This window comes from Aulonocara sp. 'chitande type north' Nkhata Bay, linkage group LG15 (assembly GCF_057382095.1).
Source record: "Aulonocara sp. 'chitande type north' Nkhata Bay isolate Kocher_YH1m ecotype deep benthic linkage group LG15, A_spYH_male_GT1.1, whole genome shotgun sequence".
Lineage (NCBI taxonomy): Eukaryota > Metazoa > Chordata > Actinopteri > Cichliformes > Cichlidae > Aulonocara > Aulonocara sp. 'chitande type north' Nkhata Bay.
In genome coordinates, this window is record NC_141358.1 from 24977660 (window position 1) to 25003269 (window position 25610).

General features: G+C 40.6%; 2 protein-coding genes across 3 annotated transcripts in view; both read right to left on the minus strand.

The window, feature by feature from the left end:
- Nucleotides 1-1094: 1094 nt before the first annotated feature.
- cd109 (CD109 molecule) overlaps nt 1095-25610 on the minus strand; it is a 54123-nt gene continuing 29607 nt past the window's right edge. The window contains exons 24-33 of the mRNA XM_086265146.1: nt 14803-14884; nt 14470-14698; nt 13451-13622; nt 12644-12834; nt 11036-11191; nt 10555-10620; nt 10090-10226; nt 9333-9489; nt 9160-9262; nt 1095-2133 (exon numbers count right to left, since the gene is read on the minus strand). Of these exons, the coding sequence (XP_086121272.1) occupies nt 1922-2133; nt 9160-9262; nt 9333-9489; nt 10090-10226; nt 10555-10620; nt 11036-11191; nt 12644-12834; nt 13451-13622; nt 14470-14698; nt 14803-14884 (1505 nt within the window). The 3' untranslated portion in view covers nt 1095-1921. The remainder of the gene's footprint in view (nt 2134-9159; nt 9263-9332; nt 9490-10089; nt 10227-10554; nt 10621-11035; nt 11192-12643; nt 12835-13450; nt 13623-14469; nt 14699-14802; nt 14885-25610) is intronic.
- LOC147313178 (uncharacterized) lies at nt 16390-22835 on the minus strand. 2 transcript variants are annotated; one of them, XM_086265145.1, is made up of 5 exons: nt 22388-22835; nt 21145-21196; nt 18981-19136; nt 18640-18735; nt 16390-17334 (listed from the first exon to the last, which is right to left on the minus strand). In XM_086265145.1, the coding sequence occupies exons 3-5, from the start codon at nt 19083-19085 to the stop codon at nt 17017-17019; spliced, it is 519 nt and encodes a 172-aa protein (XP_086121271.1). In that variant the 5' UTR covers nt 19086-19136; nt 21145-21196; nt 22388-22835; the 3' UTR covers nt 16390-17016. The 2 variants fall into 2 exon arrangements, with proteins under 2 accessions (XP_086121271.1, XP_086121270.1); XM_086265144.1 differs by lacking the exons at nt 21145-21196; nt 22388-22835 and having other exon boundaries at nt 18981-19564.

Genomic DNA, 25610 nt, shown 5'->3' on the forward strand with positions numbered 1-25610 from the left:
TGCTGCTCAACCTCCTGCTTCAGTTTGTCTCATCGCAGACACGTTTAATGCCCGCAGAATAAATTTAAATGTAATGTTTCATTTTCCGTCATTTATAATCTTTTAGTGGTGGGGAAACGGCAAGCCGCTCAAAAAACTCAAGTGATCAAAGAGACGCTTAAACTGTGAGGATGAAGTTTTTGCTTAGATGACGATAAGAACATGTTTCTGCTGCAGTTAAGTTCATGCAGGTGGAGGGAGTCAAACACATTTTTGTGACCTATGACAGCTGGGATAGTCTCCAGCTCCCCCACCCATGGATTCCTGCCTTGCATTTGAGTTTTTGTGTTTTTTTACTAAATATTCTTACTCTTGGTCATTAGTGTTCACCTGGCTGCTTGTCTTCTCTGTTCTTTTCTTTCACGTTCTTTGTGTCTCAGGGATTTTTGCCTTTCTCTTCCCTCTTTTCATTATTGGTCTCACCCTCGTTAGTTTCCTGGGTCCAGTCAGATTTCTCAAAGGCTGCTATCCTTTATCCTATAGCCTTTTCATGTCCCTAAATACACATCCCTGTATCAGTCTGATCCACCAGCAATGAGCTGAGGAATGAGGGAAGCGCAAGAGGAGAGTGGAGTTGAGGCAGCAGCATCTAATAAATTAGAGATCAAGGTGAATACAGGTGTTAGAGCCCAAATACTGCAGTTTTTTCTGATCTCAGATATAAAAGCGCTCATTACTTTCTGTTTATGGTCACTTTTAATTAAATCCACAATATGCACAATGTCAAGGATATTTTACCTTCACACTGCTTGTTTTCTATGAACCCACACTTTGTGCTTCAGGCTCTGTGCTCACTCTTTAAAACATGAATAATCTTTTGACTCTTCTTCTGCACAAAATAATCAGCTGAGCACATCAACTTCAGTCAAACACATTATCAGATCTGAGCTGGTAAATAACATAAAGTATAAAAGCAAAATGAAACACTGGTGTTGCCACAAAGCCAAGAGAGCAACGCAGGAGAAAAATCACATCTTGTGAATTCGTGAGTTTATACTTTTATTTGAGCGATTGATGCTTCTTTATAACATAAATCATAAAGGAGGTGTGGGAATAACCTCACTGATTCGCTCACTGAATATTTTCCATGATAAATACCATACATGTAACCTGTACTCGATTACTGCAGTTCCAGCAGTGTACAGTCTTGGCAGTAGATTAGGACCAGGTGTGAAAACATTTATAGAATATCTTCATCACCAGCTAAATACATACTCAATAAATTGCCAGGACATGCAGTTTGTGCTGCAGATAGTAAAATACCCCTGAGCACTTATATCACACTTACAGATTGTAAGTAACAGAATCAGTGAAATGTGGAGCCGATTTAAACCAAACTCTGAAGTTAGCCTCCTGCAGAGCAGTTTGTAAGTTCATAGGAGTTCAATTGAAAGAGCGCGACCTTGGTGACAGTGAAAACTCTGACTTTTTGAGCACGCCTCTGAACCTGAATGATCTCTGTTTGGACCAAAACATGTTCCTGTATAAGCTTTTAATGGGGGACTTCACCTCAAAATCATATTTAAATGTTTGCTTCTACAGACAAAAGAAACGCCCAGCTGCTAACATTATTGTGAACCAAGTGTTTTTCATATCCTGTCACACGCACCAGCTTTCTTTCACAGGTACATGCACGCTTCTTCAGCACAGCTGAAGTCGGTGAGTGTAGGGGAGTTTAAAATGAGGACACAAAGGGAAGAAAACCTGCAACGGAAATCAAAATTTATCAGTCACGTTTATTTTTGGACAGTACAAAGAAGAGTCCTGTGACTTTCTGCATCTCTAACACAGTTTTCTATTTTAGTCAGAAACAAAATAAGAACCCCACAACCTTGAACCGAGCCTGACAGATTTATATGTGCAGCTTTTTGTTTAGACATGTTTACAATTCAAAGATGATGAAGAGGAGGAGCAGTATGGGCAGAAAACCACTCAGACTGAAGTGGACACTGTTCCTGTTTGATGCATTGAAGATGGCTTCGTCGGGAATGAAGTCGCCGTTTACGTTGCACTGACTGCAGCTGTCCCCGCAGAGTGAGCAGGAAGATATGCTGCTCCTCCACTGCGACGTGTATGCCCTCGCCATCCTCCGCCCTGCAGGAGGACGTGAAGGTTTAGAGATCAACGGTTTCAGTTTCTGCCTTTGTGTTTCTGCTGTTTCTTTTTAATGATTAAAGATGGAGGATGTTTGAGACGGGAAGGATGAAAACAAAATCACCAGTTTTAGATATATAGATATCTATATATCTATATATAGATATATAGATATATAGATATCTATATATATATAAAAATAATGATTTTTATTTTCAGTGGTCCCTCGTTTATCGCAGGAGTTACGTTCTAAATATAACCTGCGATAGGTGAAACCTGCAAAGAAGCCAACTTTATTTTTTACAATTATTATAGATGTTTTAAGACTGCAAACCCCCTCACTACACACTTTATACACTTTTCTCAGACGGGCATGAACATTTTCACACGTTTCTCTCTTGTTTAAAAACTCTCAAAGTTCAAATCTTCATAGAAAAATAAGTCCAGTATTATGGAATGAAACCAAAGATCAAACCCTGTTTTCAGGTCCAGAACATGGGAATAGAGCAGCTGCCAGAGAATTGAACATTAATGGATCAATTGTACGAAAGTAAGGGAAGCAAGAAGAATGAGTTGAATCAAGTTTGACTTATCTGACTATTTTGCTTTGCTTAACCGGTGTGCCTTATGGTCCGAAAAACATCTACCTTCCTTTAGCATGTCCAGAAGTCCAACTTTTTATGCGATGGTAGCATCTTCCCCTGCCTTTTGGGTGCTACCACAGGTTCCTTTGACGGTGCAAAACACTTCATCGACATTGTTGTGTTCGTTGATTTGAAAACTTACAAACATACAGTACAGCACTTCAGAGTCTGCTAGCGATCGAAGATTTATGTAAATTTGACAAGCTGAACGCATTCTGTACTGTACAGGACCACGGCACAAGATTGACTGACAACGGTCTACAACCGATCAGGACGCAGAACAAAATGCACTGTAAAATAAATAAACAAATAAATAAAAGCATGCAAAATTGCCCCCCAAAAATCTGCAAAACAGCATGGCCGCAAAGGTGAACCACGTTATCCGGTTGTTCAGTCTGACGTCACTAGCCGTGTCTGGGTCTAAACTCCGCTGCAGGTCCATATATCAAACGATCACTATCAATCAATCAATCAATCAATCAATCAATCAATCTTTATTTATAAAGCACTTTTCATACAGAAAAAATGTAGCACAAAGTGCTTTACATAGTTAAAAGCAGCCCACCCCACCCTCCAACTCACTCCCCACACTCTCAATACACATATATCCCCCTACCCCCACCCACACACACATACACACACGCGCACACTTAAAGAGTAAAAATTGGGCTGGGCTCGCATGAGCCAAGTGAGGAAACATTATAACAAGGAGCCGTCTGCACCGGGAGCCGGTCACAGACCGCAGCCTCCGGGCTGGGCACACAGCAGGAGGGAGGCCAAGGAGCCCCCCAGCCAGGCTGAGAGGACCCCAGAGACCCAGCAGCCACGGTCAATAACAGCCCCGGTGCAGAGAGCGCCCTCCGAGGAAACACTGGAGATATGACGCAATACGATATATACAGGGTAAAATGATAAAATAAATAAGAACAGGATACAATATAAATATAAATATAAATAGAGTAAGAAGATTAAAAAATGAATAAGAATAAAATCAAAAAAATATTAGGTAAATCCTAAATTAATAATAGAATAACAGGATAGAATAAATAAGCATAAAAAATAAATAAACGCTAAGTAAAAGCTAAATTAAAAAGGTGGGTCTTGAGCCTGTTCTTAAAAACATGTACGTTCTCTGCGGCCCTGAGCTCCTCCGGCAGGCTGTTCCACAGACGAGGACCATACCACTGAAAAGCTGCCTCTCCGTGAGTATGTGTCCTGACTTTAAGGACAATCAAAAGGCCAGTACCAGAGGACCTCAGGGTCCGCGAGGGTTCGTATGGTAAAAGCAGATCTGAGAGATAAGAAGGCCCAAGACCATTAAGACATTTAAAAACCAATAAAAGAACTTTAAAATCGATCCTGAAACACACGGGGAGCCAGTGCAGCGATTCTAAAACCGGTGTAATGTGGGCCCGCCCTCTGGTCTTCGTCAGCACACGAGCTGCCGAGTTTTGCAAGAGTTGTAAAGTTGAAATATTCTTCTTAGGAAGACCAGAGAGCAGGGCATTACAGTAATCAATGCGACTGGTAATAAAAGCATGCATCAGCATCTCCGTGTTGGCCCGAGAGAGAATAGGGCGGACTCTGGCTATATTTTTTAGATGATAAAATCCAATTTTGGTTACATGTTTAACATGTGGGATAAAACCAAGCTCAGAGTCAAAAATAACACCCAGGTTTTTCACTTGTAGTGAAGGACATAGTGAAAATGCCTCTAATTTAGACAAGAGTTTCTCTCTCTGAGCCTCAGGACCGACAATTAAAACTTCAGTTTTGTCCTGGTTAAGCTGTAAAAAGTTTTCTGCCATCCAAGATCTTATATCCAAGATACAGTTAAAAAGGGCATCCATTGGTCTGGTGTCATCAGGAGACACGGAGATGTACAGCTGCGTGTCATCAGCGTAACTGTGGAAGTTCACTCCATGCCTCCTGATGACACTGCCGAGAGGCAACATATACAAATTAAAAAGTACAGGGCCTAGAACCGACCCTTGAGGCACACTACATGTCACCACTATGGCTTTACTGAGAGTTGAAAAACTGTCTAAAGTCTTTCATCTTTAATAAAATGATCAGCATTCTGCTCTACCAGGTGTAACAATTGAGTTTAACATCCAGGCATCCATGAAAACGGAATTTATGACATTTGGAGTTAGAAGTTAGCAGGGAGTTAGCTCGCTAGCTTCTATCTAAATACAATATAGCAGAGGTGTGGACTCGAGTCACATGACTTGGACTCGAGTCAGACTCGAGTCATTAATTTTATGACTTTAGACTTGACTTGAAAAAATGTTCTAAGACTTGTGACTTGACTTGGACTTTTACACCAATGACCTGGGACTTGAATTGGACTTGAACCGGTTTACTTGAAAAGACTTGATATTTTACCCCAAATATAAAATTTAACATGCATATTATATAGAGATTGAAAATGTGACGTCATTCACGGGTAGAACCGCAAAGGATTCTGGGAACTCGTGGCAAGAGGTACTAGCGCACGCAGGCTTTCAATTGAAATCAGTTATACAGCGATAAAAAGAAACACAAAAATGGCAAGAAGCTGTTGTATTATTAACTGCAATAGCCGGTCGAATGACAGCCACGGGAAGCCGACGGGTAAAGAGATCGGTTGTTATCGGATTACGTCGTTGAAGAGAAATTGTTCAAGCCATGTTTCCGAAGTAACAAAGACGCGACGGATGGCCTGGATTGCAGCCATTCAAAGATCAAATATAACGTCCCAGAACACTCCAGCTCACAGGTTAGTCTGCTCCAAGCATTTACACAAAGGTCAGTGTTTTGTAGTAGTTAATACGTCATTTTCATAACATAATTGGTGATATAGGTTACAAGCAAGTCTGGCGCTGAACAGAAATTGTCGCGCTATGCTCCTTTATTTATTGTGCATAAATAGTAAATTGTCCTGACACAATATTGCGTTTCGCTTCTGTTATTATGGTACATTGACAAAAACATATACTTTTATTCACAGGATAAAACAGGTTTTTTGTATCACTAATTGCCCAGTACGATTACAGCATACAGTATTATTGTCACTGCTACATTTCTGTGATGCTACCAGAAATTATTTCCACTACTAATTAATTATCGTTGAGCTCAAAGATCCTATTAATAAACGGTTAATGAATGTGTATTTATGAAGACGATTTGTGAGACTGGTAAACTTATGATACGTATGATGGTCTTTCGTTCTACACGGTGCATTTCAAGGTCCTGTACCCATCCGTCGGTAAACTGTACCTGGGCTTGTTGCAGTGACCGGAAGTTACTAAACTTCACGAGTGTATGCACTCACTCCAAGATCCGTATAATTATAAATATGCATATAAATATGCTACGATGAGATAGCTGACTTCATCTAACTAGCAAATGTTTTCCAGGCTACGTTGGTGATACAGTTTTTTTTAATGTGTATGATATTTTTGTCATGCGATTTTAAAGCTGGTCCTACAACCGCATCCAAGAATAACATGCAGCTTATCTCAGAACTGTCGGTGAAAATTATTCTTGGAGCTAGGTTTAATTGAGCTGCATTTTAAAGAGGTGCAATTTCACAATTTGTGTATATTTTCTAAGTTCACTATTTTGTCATGTGTTGAGAAAAACACAGATTTAAAAATTACATGGTCTAATATTTACATTTATCATATAACTGCAACATTCTTTTTTTCGTTTTTTTTTTAATGACTCGAAAGGACTTGAAATTCAAAATTTCAGACTTGTGACTTTACTTGGACTTTTACACCAGTGACTTGAGACTCGACTCTGACTTGCCTGACATTACTTGAGACTTGACTTGAGACTTGAGGATAAAGACTTGAGACTTGCAAAACAATGACTTGGTCCCACCTCTGCAATATAGCATGTCCTGACTGCGGGGTTTTGGAAACAAATTAAACCGTACAGCTCTGTTATCACTTCCAGCATAAATGAAGACAGAAAACTAAACAGCAGTGACGTTTGTAGGGTTACTGAAGTTGGGCTAGCTGGTATATAATGATGTGCTACGTGACCGCTAGTGACACAGCTATGTTAGCATAATATAAACAAGCTAACTTTTTTTCCACTCGATAAAAGTTAATGTGAGTGTTCTCGGTGGTCAGGAACAAATGTAATCGCATGGCAGGATGCTGTAAAAGGACCAAACTTCAGCCAGGAGAACAACTGAGATAATCCATCCACAATACGAGGTTAGTCATTCATGTACTGCTGCATGGGCTGGGCTGTAGTTACATACTAAGGTTTTAAAAACTGAGCTTAAATAAATGATTAGCGGTAATAAAAGCCGAGAGAGGTCAACAGTGATCACTGACTGTTTTAGGAGCTTTTTGAGATCAAATAGAATAAAATAAAAAACATTAAACATGTTAACAACACAAAAGCCATATTAAACGCAGACTACTTTAGGCCCGGAAGTAGGATTCGTCACGTCATCACTGAACAACCGGATAGCGAGGGACCACTGTAACTGTAAAATTTGGCGGCTATCAGTGAATTTTCAGTTTTGCAGTATATTTTAAACTGAAAATCATTCTTATATACTTCTGCTTTTTATATTTTTAAACCTTATTTTGATACCCAATTTATTGTTTTATCACAAAGCATGTAAAAATGTATTATTAAATTAAAATGTAAATGTTTTTTCATTACCTCACAAGCAGTAATGTCAAACTCAAAACTCTTTTATCTCAAGTTGGCTGGAGCAGCAAAACTACATGATAAATGTGTGAAATTACAGAGAAAGTTGGTTCATTGCCCAGACTGTCCTATAATTATATAAAATACACATTTTTGGTTCATTCAAAGAAAATTTCTTCTTCTTTCTTTCTGAATCCACTGTATAAAAGTGTACATTTTTAGACATTAAAAATGTAGAACTTTCTGTCATTTAATTGTTCATCTATTACTTATTTGTTTTGGTGTAGAGCACAGGTGTCCAACTCCAGGCCTCAAGGGCCGGTGTCCTGCAAGTTTTAGATATCACCCAGGGTCAACACACCTAAATCAAATGATTAGTTCATTACCAGGCCTCTGGAGAACTTCAAGACATGTTGAAGAGGTAATTTAGCCATTTAAATCAGCTGTGTTGGATCAAGGACACATCTAACACTTGCAGGACACCAGCCGTTGAGGCCTGGATTTGCACACCCCTAGTGTAGAGTGATGGGCAATGGGAGTGAGGGGGGTCATCAATAGGAAAAGCTTTAAAATACAATTAAAACTTCAAAAATGTGTGCACTCCTTCAAATTTTCCAGATTTCCTGATCCAGGCCGGATTGGAGTCTTTGCCAGGCCCATTATGGCCCTGGGGCCTTATGTTTGACGCCCCTGTTCTAGAGAAAAAGGCTTGTAGCAATCATTCAGGCCAATACATTTTGTTTAATCACAGGTTTTTCGCGTGATTGGGTGAACACACAGTGCTAAACTCTTGCTAAACAAAAGCATAAAAAACTCATAAAACGTCAGTGGAGGTCCTCGGTGTGTTTACATGGACATGACAGGCTGTCCTGGTTTGGATCATACTGCATGCATTTTCCCCATATACAAGATTATAAAAACATCAAAACTGAAAGTAAAAAAATAAAAGTGGACATGTTCTGCTTTAGGTCCATATATTTCTACACAATCGTGCATTTTATTGTGTCATTTTGCTTCCGTTTACTACCACAGTGGATCAAACAGCCTCAGTGAGGTTAAAGTGCTGATTTTCACTTTGACTTTAATGAGCTTAATTACAATATTGCATTAACTGTTTAGGAATTGTTTTATACAGTCCCTCGTTTTCAGGGAAAAATGATAACAACTGTGTCCCTGTGCAAACAGTATACTGTTTAATTGTTATTTGTTCATGAACTTGAATGTGGTCTTCATATAAGCTTCATATAATGAGCTGAGTACACACAGAAGTGATCTCTGTGAGCCATAGGATCCAGCTCAGCCTTCAGACTGCTCTAAATGCTCTGTTTCAGGCAATTTTTTCTACTTTCTGCTATTTATGATGTTGTTAAGATAATACAGTCATCCCTGCCACACTGCTTTGGCTAGTTGCACAGAAGCCCCCCACTCCCAGTTTCCATTAACGGCGGACAACTAATCAGAATAGAGCTGGTTTATAAGGGAAAGAGTTAAAATAGTTTGCACCTCAATTCATTCTCAGTCTGAAACAATGTCACATGTATACAACGAATGAATACGTTTGAGAGAGTTTCCACCATGTTGTTACAACAACACTTTGTCTTTTGTGTTATAATTATATATCATTTTAAATAAGAGTTCTTTGATTTTATTGGGCAAAACACAGTATTTGCAGGGGAGAGTAAAATGATTATCCATTAATATAAGCATATGAGCGAAGTCTTACTTGGTTCGTAGTAATCATAGATGACGACCGTAGCTTCCTGGACTTTGGCAACTTTATACTCAATAATCAGAGGAATCTGGACACACATCTCCAGCGTTGTCACCTGGAAATAAATTTATAACTTAAGCTTCAGTATTTACACTCAGACACATCAGTGTTTGTGAGCCGCTCACTGAGTCCAGGTACAGGATGACTTTTCCCAGCTGCGTCTCCACTTTCTTTACAACGTCGTTAGTCTCGATGCCAACCGGCGACAGACTGAAGCCACTCAGCAGCCCCACCTCCATGATGGCCATTCCCGTTGCACTCAGGCCCAGACCATACACCAGCCTGCAGAGGACCACAACACCACACAAAGGAAAAGAAAAAAAAACATTTAAATGTTATTCTAATCAAATCAAATTTTATTTGACTCTTAGCCTGTATTAAGTTTCTTGTAAATTAAAATAATAAATTTAATTGCTATAAAGTACTCCTTTATTTATCTTTGGAACTTTCTCAAGAGTATAAACATAATTAGGGTGAAATTTACCGACAATGATACATTTATTTAAAAAGAAGGAGCAATAAAAAATAATTTCTTGATGAACAGAAATTAATTTAAATGTTTCAGCAAACTTGTCAGAGCAAAGACCAAATAACCACAGTGATTAGAAGTTATCTGTGTATTGTTTTAGGCACTTTCCAAAAGTGAATAAATATATTTGGAGATGTATTGGTTTCAAAAAGGTTATTTCTAACAAATGTTTCAGTTTTTCTCGGGTCTGTTGTCAAACTGACATCTGGTGCTTTTGGCTGATTATGTTTTATTGTTTGTAAACAGACGATGATCGCTGGAAACGCTTCTCACACATCCTGCTGATTGCTGTGCTGATGAATCTGTTGCATCAAGCTGTTGGCATGTGAAGAAACAGATGCCGACCCGCTCACCTGGTGCAGATGTACAGATGTGCACAGTTTACTTCGCTGTCGACCAGCTTGACGTACAACTCAAACGCTTCCTGTTCGCCAGCTTCTCGCCTCCTTCTCCTCATCTCCTTGTTCCTGACGTTGTAGAAAACGTTAAGCTGAAGGAAGAGAAGAACCAAATTTACAGAATAAGAATGAGAATCACACAGAGGTTTAAAGGAAAAATGCAGCTTCTTTATTGTTTCTTTAGTTAAAAGTACTTGCTGTAAGTAGCTTCTGCAGAATTTCACTAAAGCTTTCTGCAGCATTGACCCAGTGGGCAGTCTGACATATGTGCTTCTGTTCTTTAACTTTTTAACTACCACAATTTAAGTGGCTTTGTTTTTGACATAATCTGAACAACTATTGTTCTTACTATTATACCATTCAGCAGACTGAACACAGACCAGCAGGAGGTGCTATTACACGAGTGACATGTCCTGTTACCTGAAACAAGGCGAGTCCACGACCTTCTGCTGTCACCTGCAGGATTAAACTTTCTTCTGGAGTAATCTAAAGCATAAAAAACAATCTCTATGTTTTTATTGACAGATTATTGCAGTTTTTTTTATTGCTGTGCACTAAACAACTGTTAAAAACTAAATTAAGTCCTTAACTGGACTAAAAGGAGTAGGCAACTCCTTTTAGAAGACTGACTCACACCAAGCAGTAAATCTTTTAGGGCATTTTTAGGAAATATAATATAGTTCCACGTTTTTCCTTTCAATATGAGGGAATATGACAGAGCTGAATTATCTGTATAATATTACATGCTGGATGTAATCATTTGTTTCACTGTTCCATGAACTCTGCTCTGATCAGTTGCTGACAGCCTTCAATAACCAGCCGATATCTGACTCATCCCCACAAATATTGCTGGATAATACTTCAGCCGCTGTTTTCCGATAACGCTGGCTCATCTGTGTACCTGTTGGCTCTGATGGAGCAGGTAGTTCTCGTTGTTGATTTGGAAGGAGGCGACAGTGGTCGAAGGGTCGATGTCCACCCTGATTGTGACGTCAGTGTCGTGCGACCCAATGCGAGCCGCGAACATAGACAAAGCCTGGAGAGCCACAACTGTGTCCTGAAAGAAAAAACGAGACTCGCGGTCACATGGTACACGTAAGCAAACGTGTGTCTGTGATGTGGGGGATTTCAATCCCTGATGATCCTTTGCTTTGATATTCATTGCTGATTTCCTGTTTACAGCTGAGGATGGGAGTCTGCTATTCAGCACATGTCTGTGCATCTGTTTTAGAGAAAATCTTTGCCAGACAACGCCTCACTGGGCTTTACTCACTGTGCTGTATTCGGATCTACTGGCAGTTTCCCCATCTGCCTCGCATGTTCTGCATGTACGAGTGGCCATGTGTGCTAAGAGGTTAATAAGTCTTTAGTCACTACATACCCAGACGGCCACAGTTGCCCTCTGATGTGACATATAACCACAGTTGGGGACTTTTTTTTTTTAAACATGAATCCAGTTTAATCAGTAGAGAAAAAGTCCTTTATTTAGAGTTGACAGGGCCAACAAGTCTGTTTTATGTTTTGTTGGTGTTAAAAAGAAGATGATGCAGAAATCAAAAGCCTGTGTAGCTTTTTTTCCCCCCCTGACGTCTTTGTTCTGGTTTATTTCATCCTCGCATGTCTGTAGTTATCATGTGGTTATTGTGTCCCTGTGGCTCAGGTGAACTTTACTCTCCCAAACTCCACTGCAGAGATTTGGAAAGAAGACAATCACAGTCAGTGATGTATGCCAACATTTGTGGCTCCAGTGACAATTCGGGCCAGCAGGAAGGTGGATTGAATCTAAATAAACTACAATTAGTCTGTTTATGGTGTTAAAGGAACAGGGCAGCCCTGTCCACTGATGTCTTTTTAATCATTTTTGGATAATGATAGAGCTCCATGGCACAGATAAACACAATGCATTAAGTTCTGCATGAGCTCTGCTTTTTGACACATGTAGTTTTTGACAAGTGTAGTCAGATGATAACAAAGAGAGGGAAGGTAGTCAGAACTGAGGGGATCGAACTACCAGAGGGCAACATTGCAGACATGGAGGACAGCTCCCAGGCCTCTGGTAGAGGACCCGAGCTTGAGGGATTAACCGCCCACAGAGGTGAGTGGGGAATGAATATATATATAGTAACGGAATACATGTACCAGCGTTACGTATTTAAAATACAAAATATGAGTAACTGTATTGCGTTACAGTTACCGTTTAAAAAGGTGATATTTAAAATACAGTTACTTTGTTGAAATAAATCGATTACACGGCGGTCTTTTCCTGTTTCAAATGTTAGGCTATACCCTCTCTATTTTTGGTAATTCCACATGAAAAACCAATAAAAAAAATAAAAAAATAAAATAAAAAAAACACGCATGAAGAGACTCTAATGCCTGTGTCTCAATCTCGCGACCCATGTCACCCCTATTTCTATAATGACGTGAAAATTTTTTTTTTAAGGATTGGTACAATCTTAATAATTTGAAGATTACATTCATGTACTTCTGTTTGGAGTTAAGATCTGACCTGAGTGCTTCCAAATCCTCCTCTGTGGTTTCTTTGCTGGCTGAGCCACTTCATTAGGTTCAGACCCTCTGGGATTGAGTTCAGCTTGTAATGAGACAGCAACACGTAGGACGCCATCTCAATGTCAGATGAACGAGGTTGCCACGATGAGGACAGGCCGTCATCCAGGGAGAACCACATCGGCACACCGTCTGCTCACAGAAAGACAGGGCATAATTCAGATGATTTATTTTTAAAAAGAGAAGCAAGATGATCAAAAAATATCTGGGGTAAAGACTCCCACAAATAGCTAAAAGTCAAAGCCAAGAAGTGGATTATTTTTCCAGCCATGCTAACTCTCAGATAATTCAATTAAAATGCTGAGAAAGACACCAATAAAAGAAACAACATCCGATTCAGTCACTAAAATTACCAGAGGTGAGGCATAGGGACAGGCTTGTTTTCTAGGCCTCACCAAACTGACCTGGAGGTTGGAGCTTGGTCCTGTCTAGCTGTCTGCCACATTACCATTACAACAGAGTTTTCTAGCTATGAACTTTTCAAAATAAGAAATAATTATTTATAATAGTGATTTTTATTATACAGACTAATTAATCATACAAAGACTAAAGGACACCATTCTTCAAGTAAAACCACTGTATGATCCAAAAATGTTTTTAACTGAATGTAACAGTTCTGTTCACAATCAAACAATGTAGATTTGCATGAAACTATGAGAATGAGGTGCATGAAGTTATAACAACCCCCAGAGAAAGCTTATGTCCCCCAAATGTTAAACTGGCTTTTAAGACACAGCTGCTGTTGTACCTCTTATCTCAGCTCGTCCAGTCAGATTATTGAGTGCTGATTGGGCTTTGGAGCTCCCTGCCAAAGCCAGAGCGTAGGTGAGTAGACTGAGGCTGTAGTTGCTGGAGACACCAAGAGCAAGATGGGTCTCCAGGTACATCACGGCTGCAGACACCTTGGTCTCATACAGAGCCTGACAGATATGGAATAGGGCAGCAGTAGGTGAGACGACAGGTTGGTACAGGCACATGTAACAATGTCAGGCCAAATTAGATCTTACCCATGAATGTGAGGAAAACAGAGACTTTCTCTTTATCGATTGGTTAATGATAATAACCATAAGGCATGGTCAGTTTTGGTTTTTAAATTGATTTTTACATTAAAAATACTACAGAAGCCTAGATAATTAAAATGCACAAGAAGTTTTTTTGTACGTCTACTTGGTAACTCTTATAAAGTGAACACTGTTTAAGCTTCTTCAGCCTGTCCATTGTTGCTACTGCATCTGCAAGCCACTCTGCAAGGCACTTTGCAACCCATCTCCACCCCAGGTCATTATTTTTATGCTTTTAAGACTTCTGTGGCATATCTTCTCCATTTATGCCTGCTCTGTTATGTGCTTGCTGCTTCCAAATATAAATGACTGCAGGTGGAAAGTTTTGACTTCAAAATATGAGTCACCACCCAAACATGTGTCACAAGTTAACACAATATTTTGTTTATCCTAAAGTTCAGCAATTATTTTGTAACTACAGTTAAAAGTTACCATAATAAACAGAAAATGTATAAAAAGGAACTTAAATAAGGAGACACATAGGTCAATAAAATAGGTATGACAGAAAAATAATCTTAAAGAGTTAAAAGCCAATCAAAAATCAAATAACTAAAACTAAAATAAGTATTAAATATTAAAAATATTTCTAACTCAGCAAAGGAAAAGCTGAATATAAAATTGCTCCCCATGTTTCAGTCTGAGAGGCGGACCCACACTAATCTCTCAAAATGTCCCTGGAAAGTGTGCCTAAACAATGGCATCTCACCTTGACGCTAGCGTCTTCCAGCAGGGCGATGAGGACGTAGGCCGTGAGAGAAACAGGCCCGTCCAGGCCTCCCTGGAGCTCGGTGTGGATCACCCTGCCGGGCTCCAAGAAACTCCCATCATGCCCTTGCTGGCTGGCTATCCAAGCTGCCACACTGTGCAGCACGTTGGAATCAATGTTGATGAAGGGCCGTGCCTGCAGGAAACACCTCAGCACAAAAGCAGAGAGCCTGTGCAAAGAGACTACCTGCTATTAGTTTTCCTGAGTTTTTCAGTTATATGAGCATGTTACTGATGTTTTCTTTTAGACAGACCTGGTATATTTATCACATACCAGGTGCTTCCAGATGAGTCCTGCTCTCCAAAGGCGCTAAAGGAGCCATCTCCTCTCTGAAAGGTGAGCTCCCGCTCATAACCTGGTGAAGAGGACATCAGATGATGGGAAAAAAGGCAAAGACAAATGACAAATCTAGAGGTTCTTAACCTAGAGAAATAAATGAGATGTGCATTTTAAATGTGTTTATTCAACAGGGTGTGATCAGATGTTCCTAAAGTGTGAGGCACCTGGGGTATGAATGAATTAAAAAAAAAGAAAAAAAAACCAAACTCATGGACACTGTTCACGTAATGGACCGGTATTTGACAGGGCTCCACACAAACGCAAAGCAGATGAAGCATCGCCAAATATGTTTCCAAACCAACTTTCTTCCAAGTCAAAGACTAGAAAATTTGATGAAACATATCTTGCCTTTGGCTTCACCTGCACAAGTGCCAAGGTATGTGGGGCGCCATTTGTAAAGTGAAACATGCTGAAATCAACGACAACATTTTTCCACATTTAACTCAAAACCTTACAAAAACATGTTTTTTGAGTCATTTTTCACAACATTTAGCATGAACATGTCCAGCGATTTTGGCTGGACATGTGCTGCAGTGATTGTGAAGTGGAGACTGCAGCTGCCGAGAGTCCACTACTGCTGAACCTTTGGATGGCTGACAAAACGGATCTTTGGATGTTTTCAGCTAAATCGCTGGATGTCCTGGTAGACAAGAAGTGAGGCAGCTCATGGCGGTGAGAAGTGACCATCATTGGAAAGCAGACACAATCTGACCACTACCGGCACACTTTTGCACTGGAATTTTTCATAAAGCTTTTATTTTGGTATTTCCGTTGAGCCATACAATAAATTTGCATGTTAGCTAAATATTTAGTTTCCTGTAACATTTAGATTTAACATTTAGATTTAAATATAATATTTAGATTGAACATTTAACATCCATCCATTTTCTTCCGCTTATCCAGGGTCAGGTCGCAGAGGCAGCAGCCCAAGCAGAGAAGCCCAGACCTCCCTCTCCCCAGCCACCTCCTCCAGCTTATCCAGCCCTGCGATCCCAGGCCAGCTGAGAGATATAATCTGTCCAGCGTGTCCTGGGTCTGCCCCGGGGCCTCCTCCCACACTCTAAGAACTAAAACTGATAATTACTTAAATATTTTGGTGCAACACTTTTACACTCAAAAATAATGAGTAAATGCAAAAACAATCACATCTCTTAAATACACCTTATTAATTGAGTAAATCCAACTAAAATGGAATAAGTTGTTATGAACAATTAAAGATGTTACAGTAACATACAAAATTGAGTAAATACAATTGAAAATCTAAGTTAAAACAACAGTAACCAAAAGTTCAAACTACATAAAATATTAATTAGGAAATGCTGAAATGCTTGGCACATTTAACCTACACCATTACAATTATTTGTTTTTAAATAATGGTGCAATTTACTTAATATTTTTAAGTTAATTTAAGCAAAAACGTTAATTACAATTAAGTGTTTATTTTATTTATACACACACACACACACACACACACACACACACACACACACACACACACACAGGAAAAAAGAACCACGTCAATTCAACATTGTTCACAATGATTTATTTTAAACAGCTTTTTTGTGAATCACACATTTAGCAGATTCCTTCTCTGAACACAGTGAGCTGAAATCTGTTCTACATTCAGTGGATAAAACTTGGATAAAATTTCAGTCACAACAGCCTTATATAATAAAATTGCATCCAAATTGGCATGCTTGATAAAACTCTGTAAAACTGGCATATTGATGCTAACAACAAGAAAAATGTACCTGCCATACAAAGAATAAAAGTGGCTCAAGTGAACGCAGTGCTTTACCTTTTCAGAAAAGGTCAAATGACAAAAATAAAATTAAGATCCCAAAAAGATATAAATCCTGAAAAAAAAAACATTTGCACTGTGACATAGTTTTTGAACATCTTATTTTGATTCCAAAAAATTGGGAAGATTATAACTAAAGAGTGACCAAAAAACATCCATAATGATACTCTACCATTTACACCTTAATGTGAATCTGGAAAGTTAATACAAAAACACAGTTTATGGTACAAACATTATTTATGAACAGGAATGTCAAAACAATGTAATGTCGCAACTGAACCTTTTGATGAGCATTACATGTCACTTAACAAGTCTAACACTTTAAGAACAGCCCTGTGAAATTTTGTCTACAATGAACAGAGGTCATTTTTCAGTCTTTGAACCTTGACAGAAAGGTTTCCTGGATCCAGCTCCATGAACACTTTTCGAAATGCTTCAAATGTGCATTTGAAATTCTTGGGGTATTTCAGATCCAGAGCATAGCACAGTCCCAAAAGATAGCAACAGGCTTTGCTCAGATTCCCAAGTTTGCCCAGAACAGTAACGCCTTCAATAACAATACCCACATCAGTAGGTTCGCCTGACCTGTCTTGATTCTGCAGCAGGTAAATCTTCATCACCTCCTCAGCCAAAGCCTCTTCAACAAAGACAGCATCAGCACCGTCCTTTAAAAAGAGAAACAACTGTTTTAAGCTCACATATTTCCAAACATTGAAACAAAAAGTTTCATTTGTATGACATCACCGGTACTCATAATATGTAGACACTGTGCTCCAAAATCTTATAGCAATAGCAAATGCAAATGCTATTCTTTTGTATGCTTTGAAGTGTTTTTTTTTCTTTAGAACAGTATCTTAAAACTTTTCTATGATCTCACAAGCTAAAATAAACTACCGTAATTGTCGGGCTATAAGCCGCTACTTTTTGCACCAGCTTTGAACCCTGCGGCTTTTAGTCAGGTGCGGCTTTTCTCTGGATTGTCCATGATTTTTGTCATATCGTAAGATTTGTTTTGTTTGTTCCGCTGTTGCCTGGCGGAAGGGCATGTGATCAGACACACAGTATCGGGGTTCAAGAGTGGTATGTTGGTCACATGTCCATCCGCCAGGCAACACAGTGCCGTACAAGTAGCGCGAAAAACAAACTTCAAAGTAGCGCTACGCGTTCAGCGGGAGGCGTGGATGACGAGCGGTGATAAACTTGCGAAAAGCAAGTTATGCTCAATTCCACCGGTGGATTCTGACAGCGTGGAAAAGTGTGAAAACATCCACGATCACCAACGGATTTGAAGGGCTGGACTGTTGCATGATGGAGAGGAGGACACCGCCACGGCCCTTCTGAGGGTGTTCGACTCTGACACTGACAATGAGGATTTCTTTGGTTTTGAAAGTGACAACGAAGGAGAGAAGCGGAGAGTGGATGACGAAGCCATCCTGAGCCTGTTCGTTTCCGACACTGGAGAAGAGGACTTTGGTGGTTTCAGTGCGCAGGAAGAAGAGAAAGATGGTGGTGAATGACTGACTTTTCTTCTTGTTAAAGCCGTGTCACTGCACCTGAGCCTAAAAGGTAGTCTGAATCTATTTTTCTGGTGTGCTGCAGGTTATTGTTATGTACTACATTTGTTACTCATTTATGAAGCACAGCACATGTGTCCTACTTGTAATTACCGCTACTTGTACATATACCTAAAAAGTTATGCAAATATGTACCCATAACTTGTTTTTCAAGATATTAATAAAAGGGGTGTGTCTCCAAACAGCCATCTCTTTCCTGACAATTCCCTTTGTGCATATTCTCTTACATATGATAAGTCAACATTGAAACACCTGCGGCTTTTGGTCAGGTGCGGCTAATGTATGTACAAACCAGGATTTTCCCCTGATTTTAGCTTGTGCGGCTAATATTCAGGTGCGCTTTGTAGTCCGGGAAATACGGTACTAATATTCCTAAAACAGATTTATTGCACCAACCTCAAAGGTTTTGATTAAGGCACTTGGATCCTCTCCCAGATGGTCAATGAAACATCTGATGATGACTTCTCGTTTTTTCTCGATGGAATTTCCACTCTGTAAAACAGGAAGTCTCAACTGAGGCAAAATTTGCACATTTAAAACATGACTTACCATTTCTAGCTTAAACATAACTATTTTTTTTTCTGTTGTTGACCTGTTTTCACACCCACCATCAAGGTAAGAACACCTGTGGAGCTAAAATATTGAACAGAAACCTAAGAAAAGCCGTTTTTAGTGGAAGGGCCTCTTCAATGCTGTGTTGGAACGTTTTTGTGGTTAGAAAATGCAATCTTCCTTACCTGAAGCAGAAGGTTTAACTGTGCCCTGTGGCGTTGTCCAGCAGCACCTTTCTTGGCTTGAAACAAGGACAGGAGTTTGGATGAATACAAGTCCAACGATGACATGAACTTTGGTTCAAGGTTCAGGGTCGTGATCCTATGAAACGCTGCACTGACCTGGATGGGAGAGGACAAAAAATCTGAAGGCCAAAATTCTGATTCAATCAAAAAAAATAAATAAAAAAATAAAAATCTACCATTTTTTGCAACCTGGACCTTATTTTCTAACATGCAAAAGATTAATTTACACATCCAGACATAAATCCATATAAGTGGAGTTGTTCAGTATGCAGACTAAACCCTCAACATAAAGTATTATCTTCCACTAAGCTTCTAAATTTTATGTTATGAATTGCTTGCACTATTTCCCTGTGAGATTGTATAATCTTAGAGGGAAGAGGCGGAGCCAGGTTGCCCTCTGAACCATCGTCTGCCAGGCAGCGATGCGAGAGGAACACACCGCTGAAGTGGCGCACATATTCAGAATCGTGTCAGCGGCTTTACAGAGAAAGCCTTTCAGCTCCTCTGGCAGCTCTGCTTCCTCCACCTTCCTGGAGATGACAAACGCTAGCAAATCAGTGTTGTTAGTCAATGCAGCTGACTGAACAGTGCATTGATGTGCGCGATCAGTGAACCTTGCTATCAGCTGGTCAAGTTTGGCGGGATGGGCCAGTCGCTGTCCAACGACCTTGGTCATTTTGGTGCCGAAAACTGAAGCGAGGCTCGGCTCCAGAGGGGGAACAGGCGGAAAACTCCGGTCTGTGAAGCCCTCTGTGAAGCCCTAGGTAGAGACCGGCGCTCTAATCTTCGCTGGCTCTGCTGCTGCCTCAGAGAGGTTGGTCATCATCCCTGGGAACTGAGGCCAGATGGGATCTGGGCAACGAGAGTGAGTGGAGCCATACCTTCCCGCCAGATCATGGCCTGTATTTATATAGCGCTTTACTAGTCCCTAAGGACCCCAAAGCGCTTTACATATCCAGTCATCCACCCATTCACACACACATTCACACACTGGTGATGGCAAGCTACATTGTAGCCACAGCCACAGCCACCCTGGGGCGCACTGACAGAGGCGAGGCTGCCGGACACTGGCGCCACCGGGCCCTCTGACCACCACCAGTAGGCAACGGGTGAAGTGTCTTGCCCAAGGACACAACGACCAAGACTGTCCAAGCCGGGGCTCGAACCGGCAACCTTCCGATTACAAGGCGAACTCCCAACTCTTGAGCCACGATCATCAGATGGGGGTGGAGCAGGCTGAGGGACGGGAAGTTCCTTCTCACCAGCTGCCTCCTGGATGATGCCAGGCAGATCCAGGAGCAGCGCACCAACAACTGGGAGCGGCGTCCTTGCCGACATGTGAAGGCCAGGGGTGGATGAGCGTCGGCTCATCCACCCTTCTGTCACCAGGCTGCCCAGCTGGGAGGCAGTGGAGCTGCCACCACTGCCGTTTTCCTCACGGTGGGTGGAATCATCCAATTCCGGCCCACCATCGAAGAACTCGATGGCTTCTTCCAGCGAGTGCCTCTCTTAGTGGGAACGCCTCCTCAGCATCAGCCTTGAAAAAGGCTGACCTCCGCTGCTTTTCCTCTGGCGGGAGGAGCTAACAGGAGCAGCAATAGGATTAAGGTGTGAGGGCAAGGTCCGCATGGTGAGGACCGAGGCAGCCCACGCAGACGGCATGTCGGTCATACGACATGATGTAGCCGGTCTGGCAGGATGGACACAGACGGATGGTCTCGCTGGACATCTTCTGGCTGGCTGAAGAAAAACGGTAGAGCCGATTTCCTGGTCTCACCGTAACTTATACTAGACCAGGGTGAGGCCCACACAGCAGGTGGGCGTGGACTAAAATACTTCAGTGCTGCGCGCACAAGGGGAATACCCACTTAAAGGGCTGCGCCTATACACATGGTGACACTGGATGACAGGCCATGAACTCATCAATATATTTACCGAACTGAAAAATTCTCAAAATTTAGATTTGGCATTTGTATGACTAAAATAACCCACCACAAAACCAGTATAAATATTTAGGTGGTATCACCATCCACTACTCAGCTTGTATAAAACAATATCATATCCTTCCAAAATTTAACACATCAAGTCCTCTGAGTAAAATTACCTGCTTTACTTTGTAGTTGATGCAGATTTTTTTCCTGGTGGTGAAGATGGTGCTGAAAAAATACAAATCAAAACTTTATCATTACAAAACATGTCACTGAGTAATCTGCCATAACACCAATCTCTTATAAGAAAGTTTAGCTTGGATTGAAATAAACATTTATTTATGTAAATTGGGAGTAACTAGGCAAGGCAAGGCAAATTTATTTGTATAGCACAATTCAACAACAAGGTGATTCAAAGTGCTTTACAGAGAAACAAAAACAAATAAAAAGCATGATTTAAAATTGATTAAAGCAAGCAAACAAACAAACTAACAAACAAAACAGTATATAAAATCAAAACATAAAATCACAACAGTAGATAAAATCAGTAGTTAAATGTAAGTTTTGAAATTTAAGCTTAAAAGTGTGGATTTGGTGCTTTATTCAAATGCAGCAGAGAATAGGTGAGTCTTCAACCTGGATTTAAATAAACTGAGTGTTTCTGGAACTATACTATACTAACTATATACTAACTATACTGGAAATGATGGTACTTTTGGCTTGACCAAAAGGACCAAAGCTTTTTTTTTTTCATTATTTTCTGGGATCTGAAAGGAAGTAGGGCCCCCAGTCTAAATTTACTTAAGGCCCCATAGTACTTTGGACCGGCCCTGGATGAGGTAATCTGCTGACCCGGGCGGTCCTGTCAGCGTTCTCTCAAAAACTGGCCCTGTTCGGGACAAAGCTGAAAGCAGCGTCTTATATGCTCTGAAAGACCCCACATAGAACAAGAAAGCTAAGCAGCATGGTTGCTGCTATGAACTGTTCCGCGGGCAGGTCTTCTTAGTTACCAAAGCCATTGATGACGTCTGTTCATCTCCTCCTGAACAACCTGACAGAGTGAGTCAGGCCGCGTGACTACCGCAGCTCCCGCACCGCGACTCAACAGGGCCATTTTCTAGAAATGTCTGAGCACACCTGCTTTCACGTGGTTCCTAAAATGCCCCCAATTAAACGGTCAGGTCGCTGGTACCGGGACATTCCGGTCAAATTACCCGGAACGCAGATAGCGACTCAGAACGTAAAAGGATAAAAGGGTGCGGTTTCCCGCCGCCTTGACTGGAAGACGGGTTGAAAACTTAAATTAACGTGCACAAACACGCTGCGAAAAGTGAGCCACCATGACAAACGCTTTCTTCAGAACATGTTATAAAAGAACGGTGTGGATAAAGACAGCTAATGTAAGAATTGGTCACTTACCTGAAAACGTTACCAAGTCTGCAGTGGATGTGTGTCTGTCTCGTTCAACGTGCAGAAAATCTCCCATGAGGCCATGCTCCTCGCGTGCGGTACATGCCAAAGGTCATTAGTCTTACTCAAAGTTTTAAGTTAGTATTGGGGGACAAAATTATATTGATTTTTGAACCATTAATAATTAAAGTTAAAGACAATGATAAGTATGAATACCAGTGTCTCAGTTATTATGAGTACTTTCTATGAGATATATTGAGTAGATTTAAATAATGCACCCTGTGTTTCAAATACAGAATTTTTTCTTTTAAATAAACTTGAACAAAAGAGCTCAGTTCAACTCAAAAACTGGTGTTGAAAATTTAAGCATTCTTTTCAGTATTTTCAACTCAAGATAACACTTTTGTGATTTTCAAAGATTTAATCAAGGTCATCTAACTTAGAATTATAATGATATTTACTAAGCCCCTGAATAATTTTTTAGGGTGCAGTGGGACATGTCTGGGAAAACCTCGCCCAGGAGGCGCCCGGGGGCATCCTTATCAGATGCCTGAACCACCTCAACTGGCTCCTTTCGATGTGGAGGAGCAGCAGCTCTACTCTGAGCCCCTCATCCGGAAAAGATTGGAGTGCGCACTCCGCAAAAACTGAGTTTTCGAAAATCTCCAACTTGACAGGAGTTATTATGTGTGGATGACGGGTCAAACGCATGCTTTATCAGCCTCTTTATGAAAACACCATGTAGGTGTGGATGTAGCGTAAAAGAGTTAGTAGTTTATTTTATTGCTACCTGTAATTTATTGCAGTTTACTTTTATTACTAAATGTTTGAGGTGCGAAATAAACTGAAATGGAGTTTGAAAACATATATGTGTGTGTGTGTGTGGTTGGAGGACGTGTTTGTGCTGGGGGAGATTTTCTTGTAAAACAAAGGGGGAACCTAGCAAAAAAAGAAACCACTGAATTAGATGTAGATGATGAAGATAAAGGAGAAAGAAATGTAGCAGGGCCAGGTTTAAATTAAAAACCATTACTATCTAGTGAAAGATGTAAAGATGTTAACACTATGGACCAAGCACAAGCTATAAATACCTGGATTTAGACTTGAACACTAGACATTAAGCTGTCTGCATGAAAGGACAGAGCACAGTCTACTTTTTAAGGAAGCTAAGGTCTTTAATGTGCAAACAAGAACACATTTTTACTAACAGTGTTACCATTTTCTTTGTGGCTAGCTATCTTTCGGAGAAGCAGCATCACAGCCAGTGACAGTTGGAGGCTGAACAAGGTGAGTAGGAAGGCTTTGTGCTAGGGACTACTCTGAAGCTCCTAGAGGGAATTATTGAATCAAGGAAGTAGGAAGAAAGAAAAGAATATATAATGACTCCAAGATCAAGCTACTTTGTATTCTATAGAGATTTAAAAAAAAGATTTTTCATATTTTTTTCCTATGAGAATTCAGACCTGGTTTGTGTAATCAAAAAGGCTTCGTAAGCACTACCATGACTAGCAGAATTTAGTGTGTTTAATTTCCTTTTCGTGAAATTTTGTGTTGCTGCAGTACTGAGGACAGGGCTAAAAACATCAGTACTGGTATAGCAACTGAAACCTATCCTCTGGTAAGTTTCCAAATGTTCCCAAAACATTGTGTCTACCTCCACAATCTGTCATGCCAAAGTGAAAACACGAACCTCACTGGTCTCCTATTCAGATCAGATGCTGCAAAATCAAACCTGACGAAAAGAAAACTGAACCTACCATAAGGGAAATACAGCAACATATGCAAACAAGAGTAACTAGGTGTAACCAAAGACAAATAAAACATCAAAGAAATGGGTCTGGAAACCACACACAGTAGGAACTACAGTTGTTATCACTTCTCACATGAAAACCCCAATGCTTGTAAAGTAACTGATTAAAAGAAAACAAATAGTTATGTCTATAACTTCTGTTCCCTGAAGGAGAGGAAGGAGGTGAAACACATAAGTATGGGATATCATGCCCTCGTGTGTCTTGGCTGAAGAAACCTTTATTCACGCCTTTAAGGCAGATGACGTGTGATGACATGCGCACGGCCCCGCCTGCAAATATAGCCGCTGTCATCATAGTCATCCCTCAGTTCGATAGCCGCTCTTCACCGAGCCAAACTGCTCAGTGGGGCCACCTTGTGTTGAGATGTCGCCTTTCTCACCCGATGGCACGGACATGGTCGGGGCTGAAAGCCGACAGCTCACCGATTCTGATGTTTCGGCGGGTCCGCGCTTTGTGTTTACGCCCTTTTTGCGCTGATTCTAAAGCTGTTAGTTTTATCTCTCCAAACTATATTGACTGAACCAGCAGCAAAAGAAGATCCAAACTACACTTCACATAAACATCGTCATGAATTCCCTCTTACTTTTGCTGTTTTGCTTCCAACATGATAAAAATCACACTTCATGCACAGCTCTCGCTCTCTGTGTACTTCAAGAACAGTTTCCTGTCTAAAAATCTGTTTTCTGCATTATTCGCTTGCTTGTTACGCACAGGTCTACCGTTTTTGGCTGCTGTTTTTTTTCCTTACTTCCGAAAAGAAAACCTAATTTCTGCTGTTCAATAGGCTTCTGAACAAATGTAAACTTTTTTAAATTATGCAACATGCTTAGCCGTGTCTCTAATAAAACCTCTGTAACTTCAGAGGTAATGTTCGTATGTTGATTCTTTCGTTTTTGATGTACTGCAGAATATTTTTATAAAATCCCAGGCCAGGAAAATCACCTTCATGTTTTTCTGCGTTTTATCTTCAGCTACTTTGACACAAAGGCATCTGCTGTGATGCTTACACCTTTGATAAAGTCTTGCGAGTGTCAGCCTCCTTTTTTATAGATACAAAAATATGTAAATGTACTGATCTGAATTATAATATTTCTGACTGTCTGAGGCAAAATTTCCCAGATTCAAATCTAATTGAACTGAATCGAATCGTGGATCGAATCGATTCGGGACCTTGTGAATCGGAATCAAATCGATTCTAGAAATCAGTGACGAAACCCAGCCCATATACACGCCCTGCAGAGCAGCCACCAAACCGGAATCGGACCACCACATCCTTAGTGAGCGGTAGACCCAGCAGAAAGGACGGTATGAGCCACTGAAGGGGCTGTAACGTCCAACCGATAAAACCGCAAAATTTTGAGTGGTGATGCCCAACTAGCTGCCGCACAAATATCAGCTACAGGCACCACTTTAAAAAGAGC

Bases quoted from the DNA above. Each gene is read 5' to 3' on its own strand.
- LOC147313178 (XM_086265144.1), bottom strand. From the start codon at position 19,271: ATGTGTAAATTAATCTTTTGCATGTTAGAAAATAAGGTCCAGGTTGCA. The intron at 18,736-18,980 runs GTAAGGAAGATT...CCTGTTTTACAG, and splicing joins AGTTAAACCTTCTGCTTCAG to AGTGGAAATTCCATCGAGAA. The intron at 17,335-18,639 runs GTTGGTGCAATA...CTCTTTTTAAAG, and splicing joins CCTTAATCAAAACCTTTGAG to GACGGTGCTGATGCTGTCTT.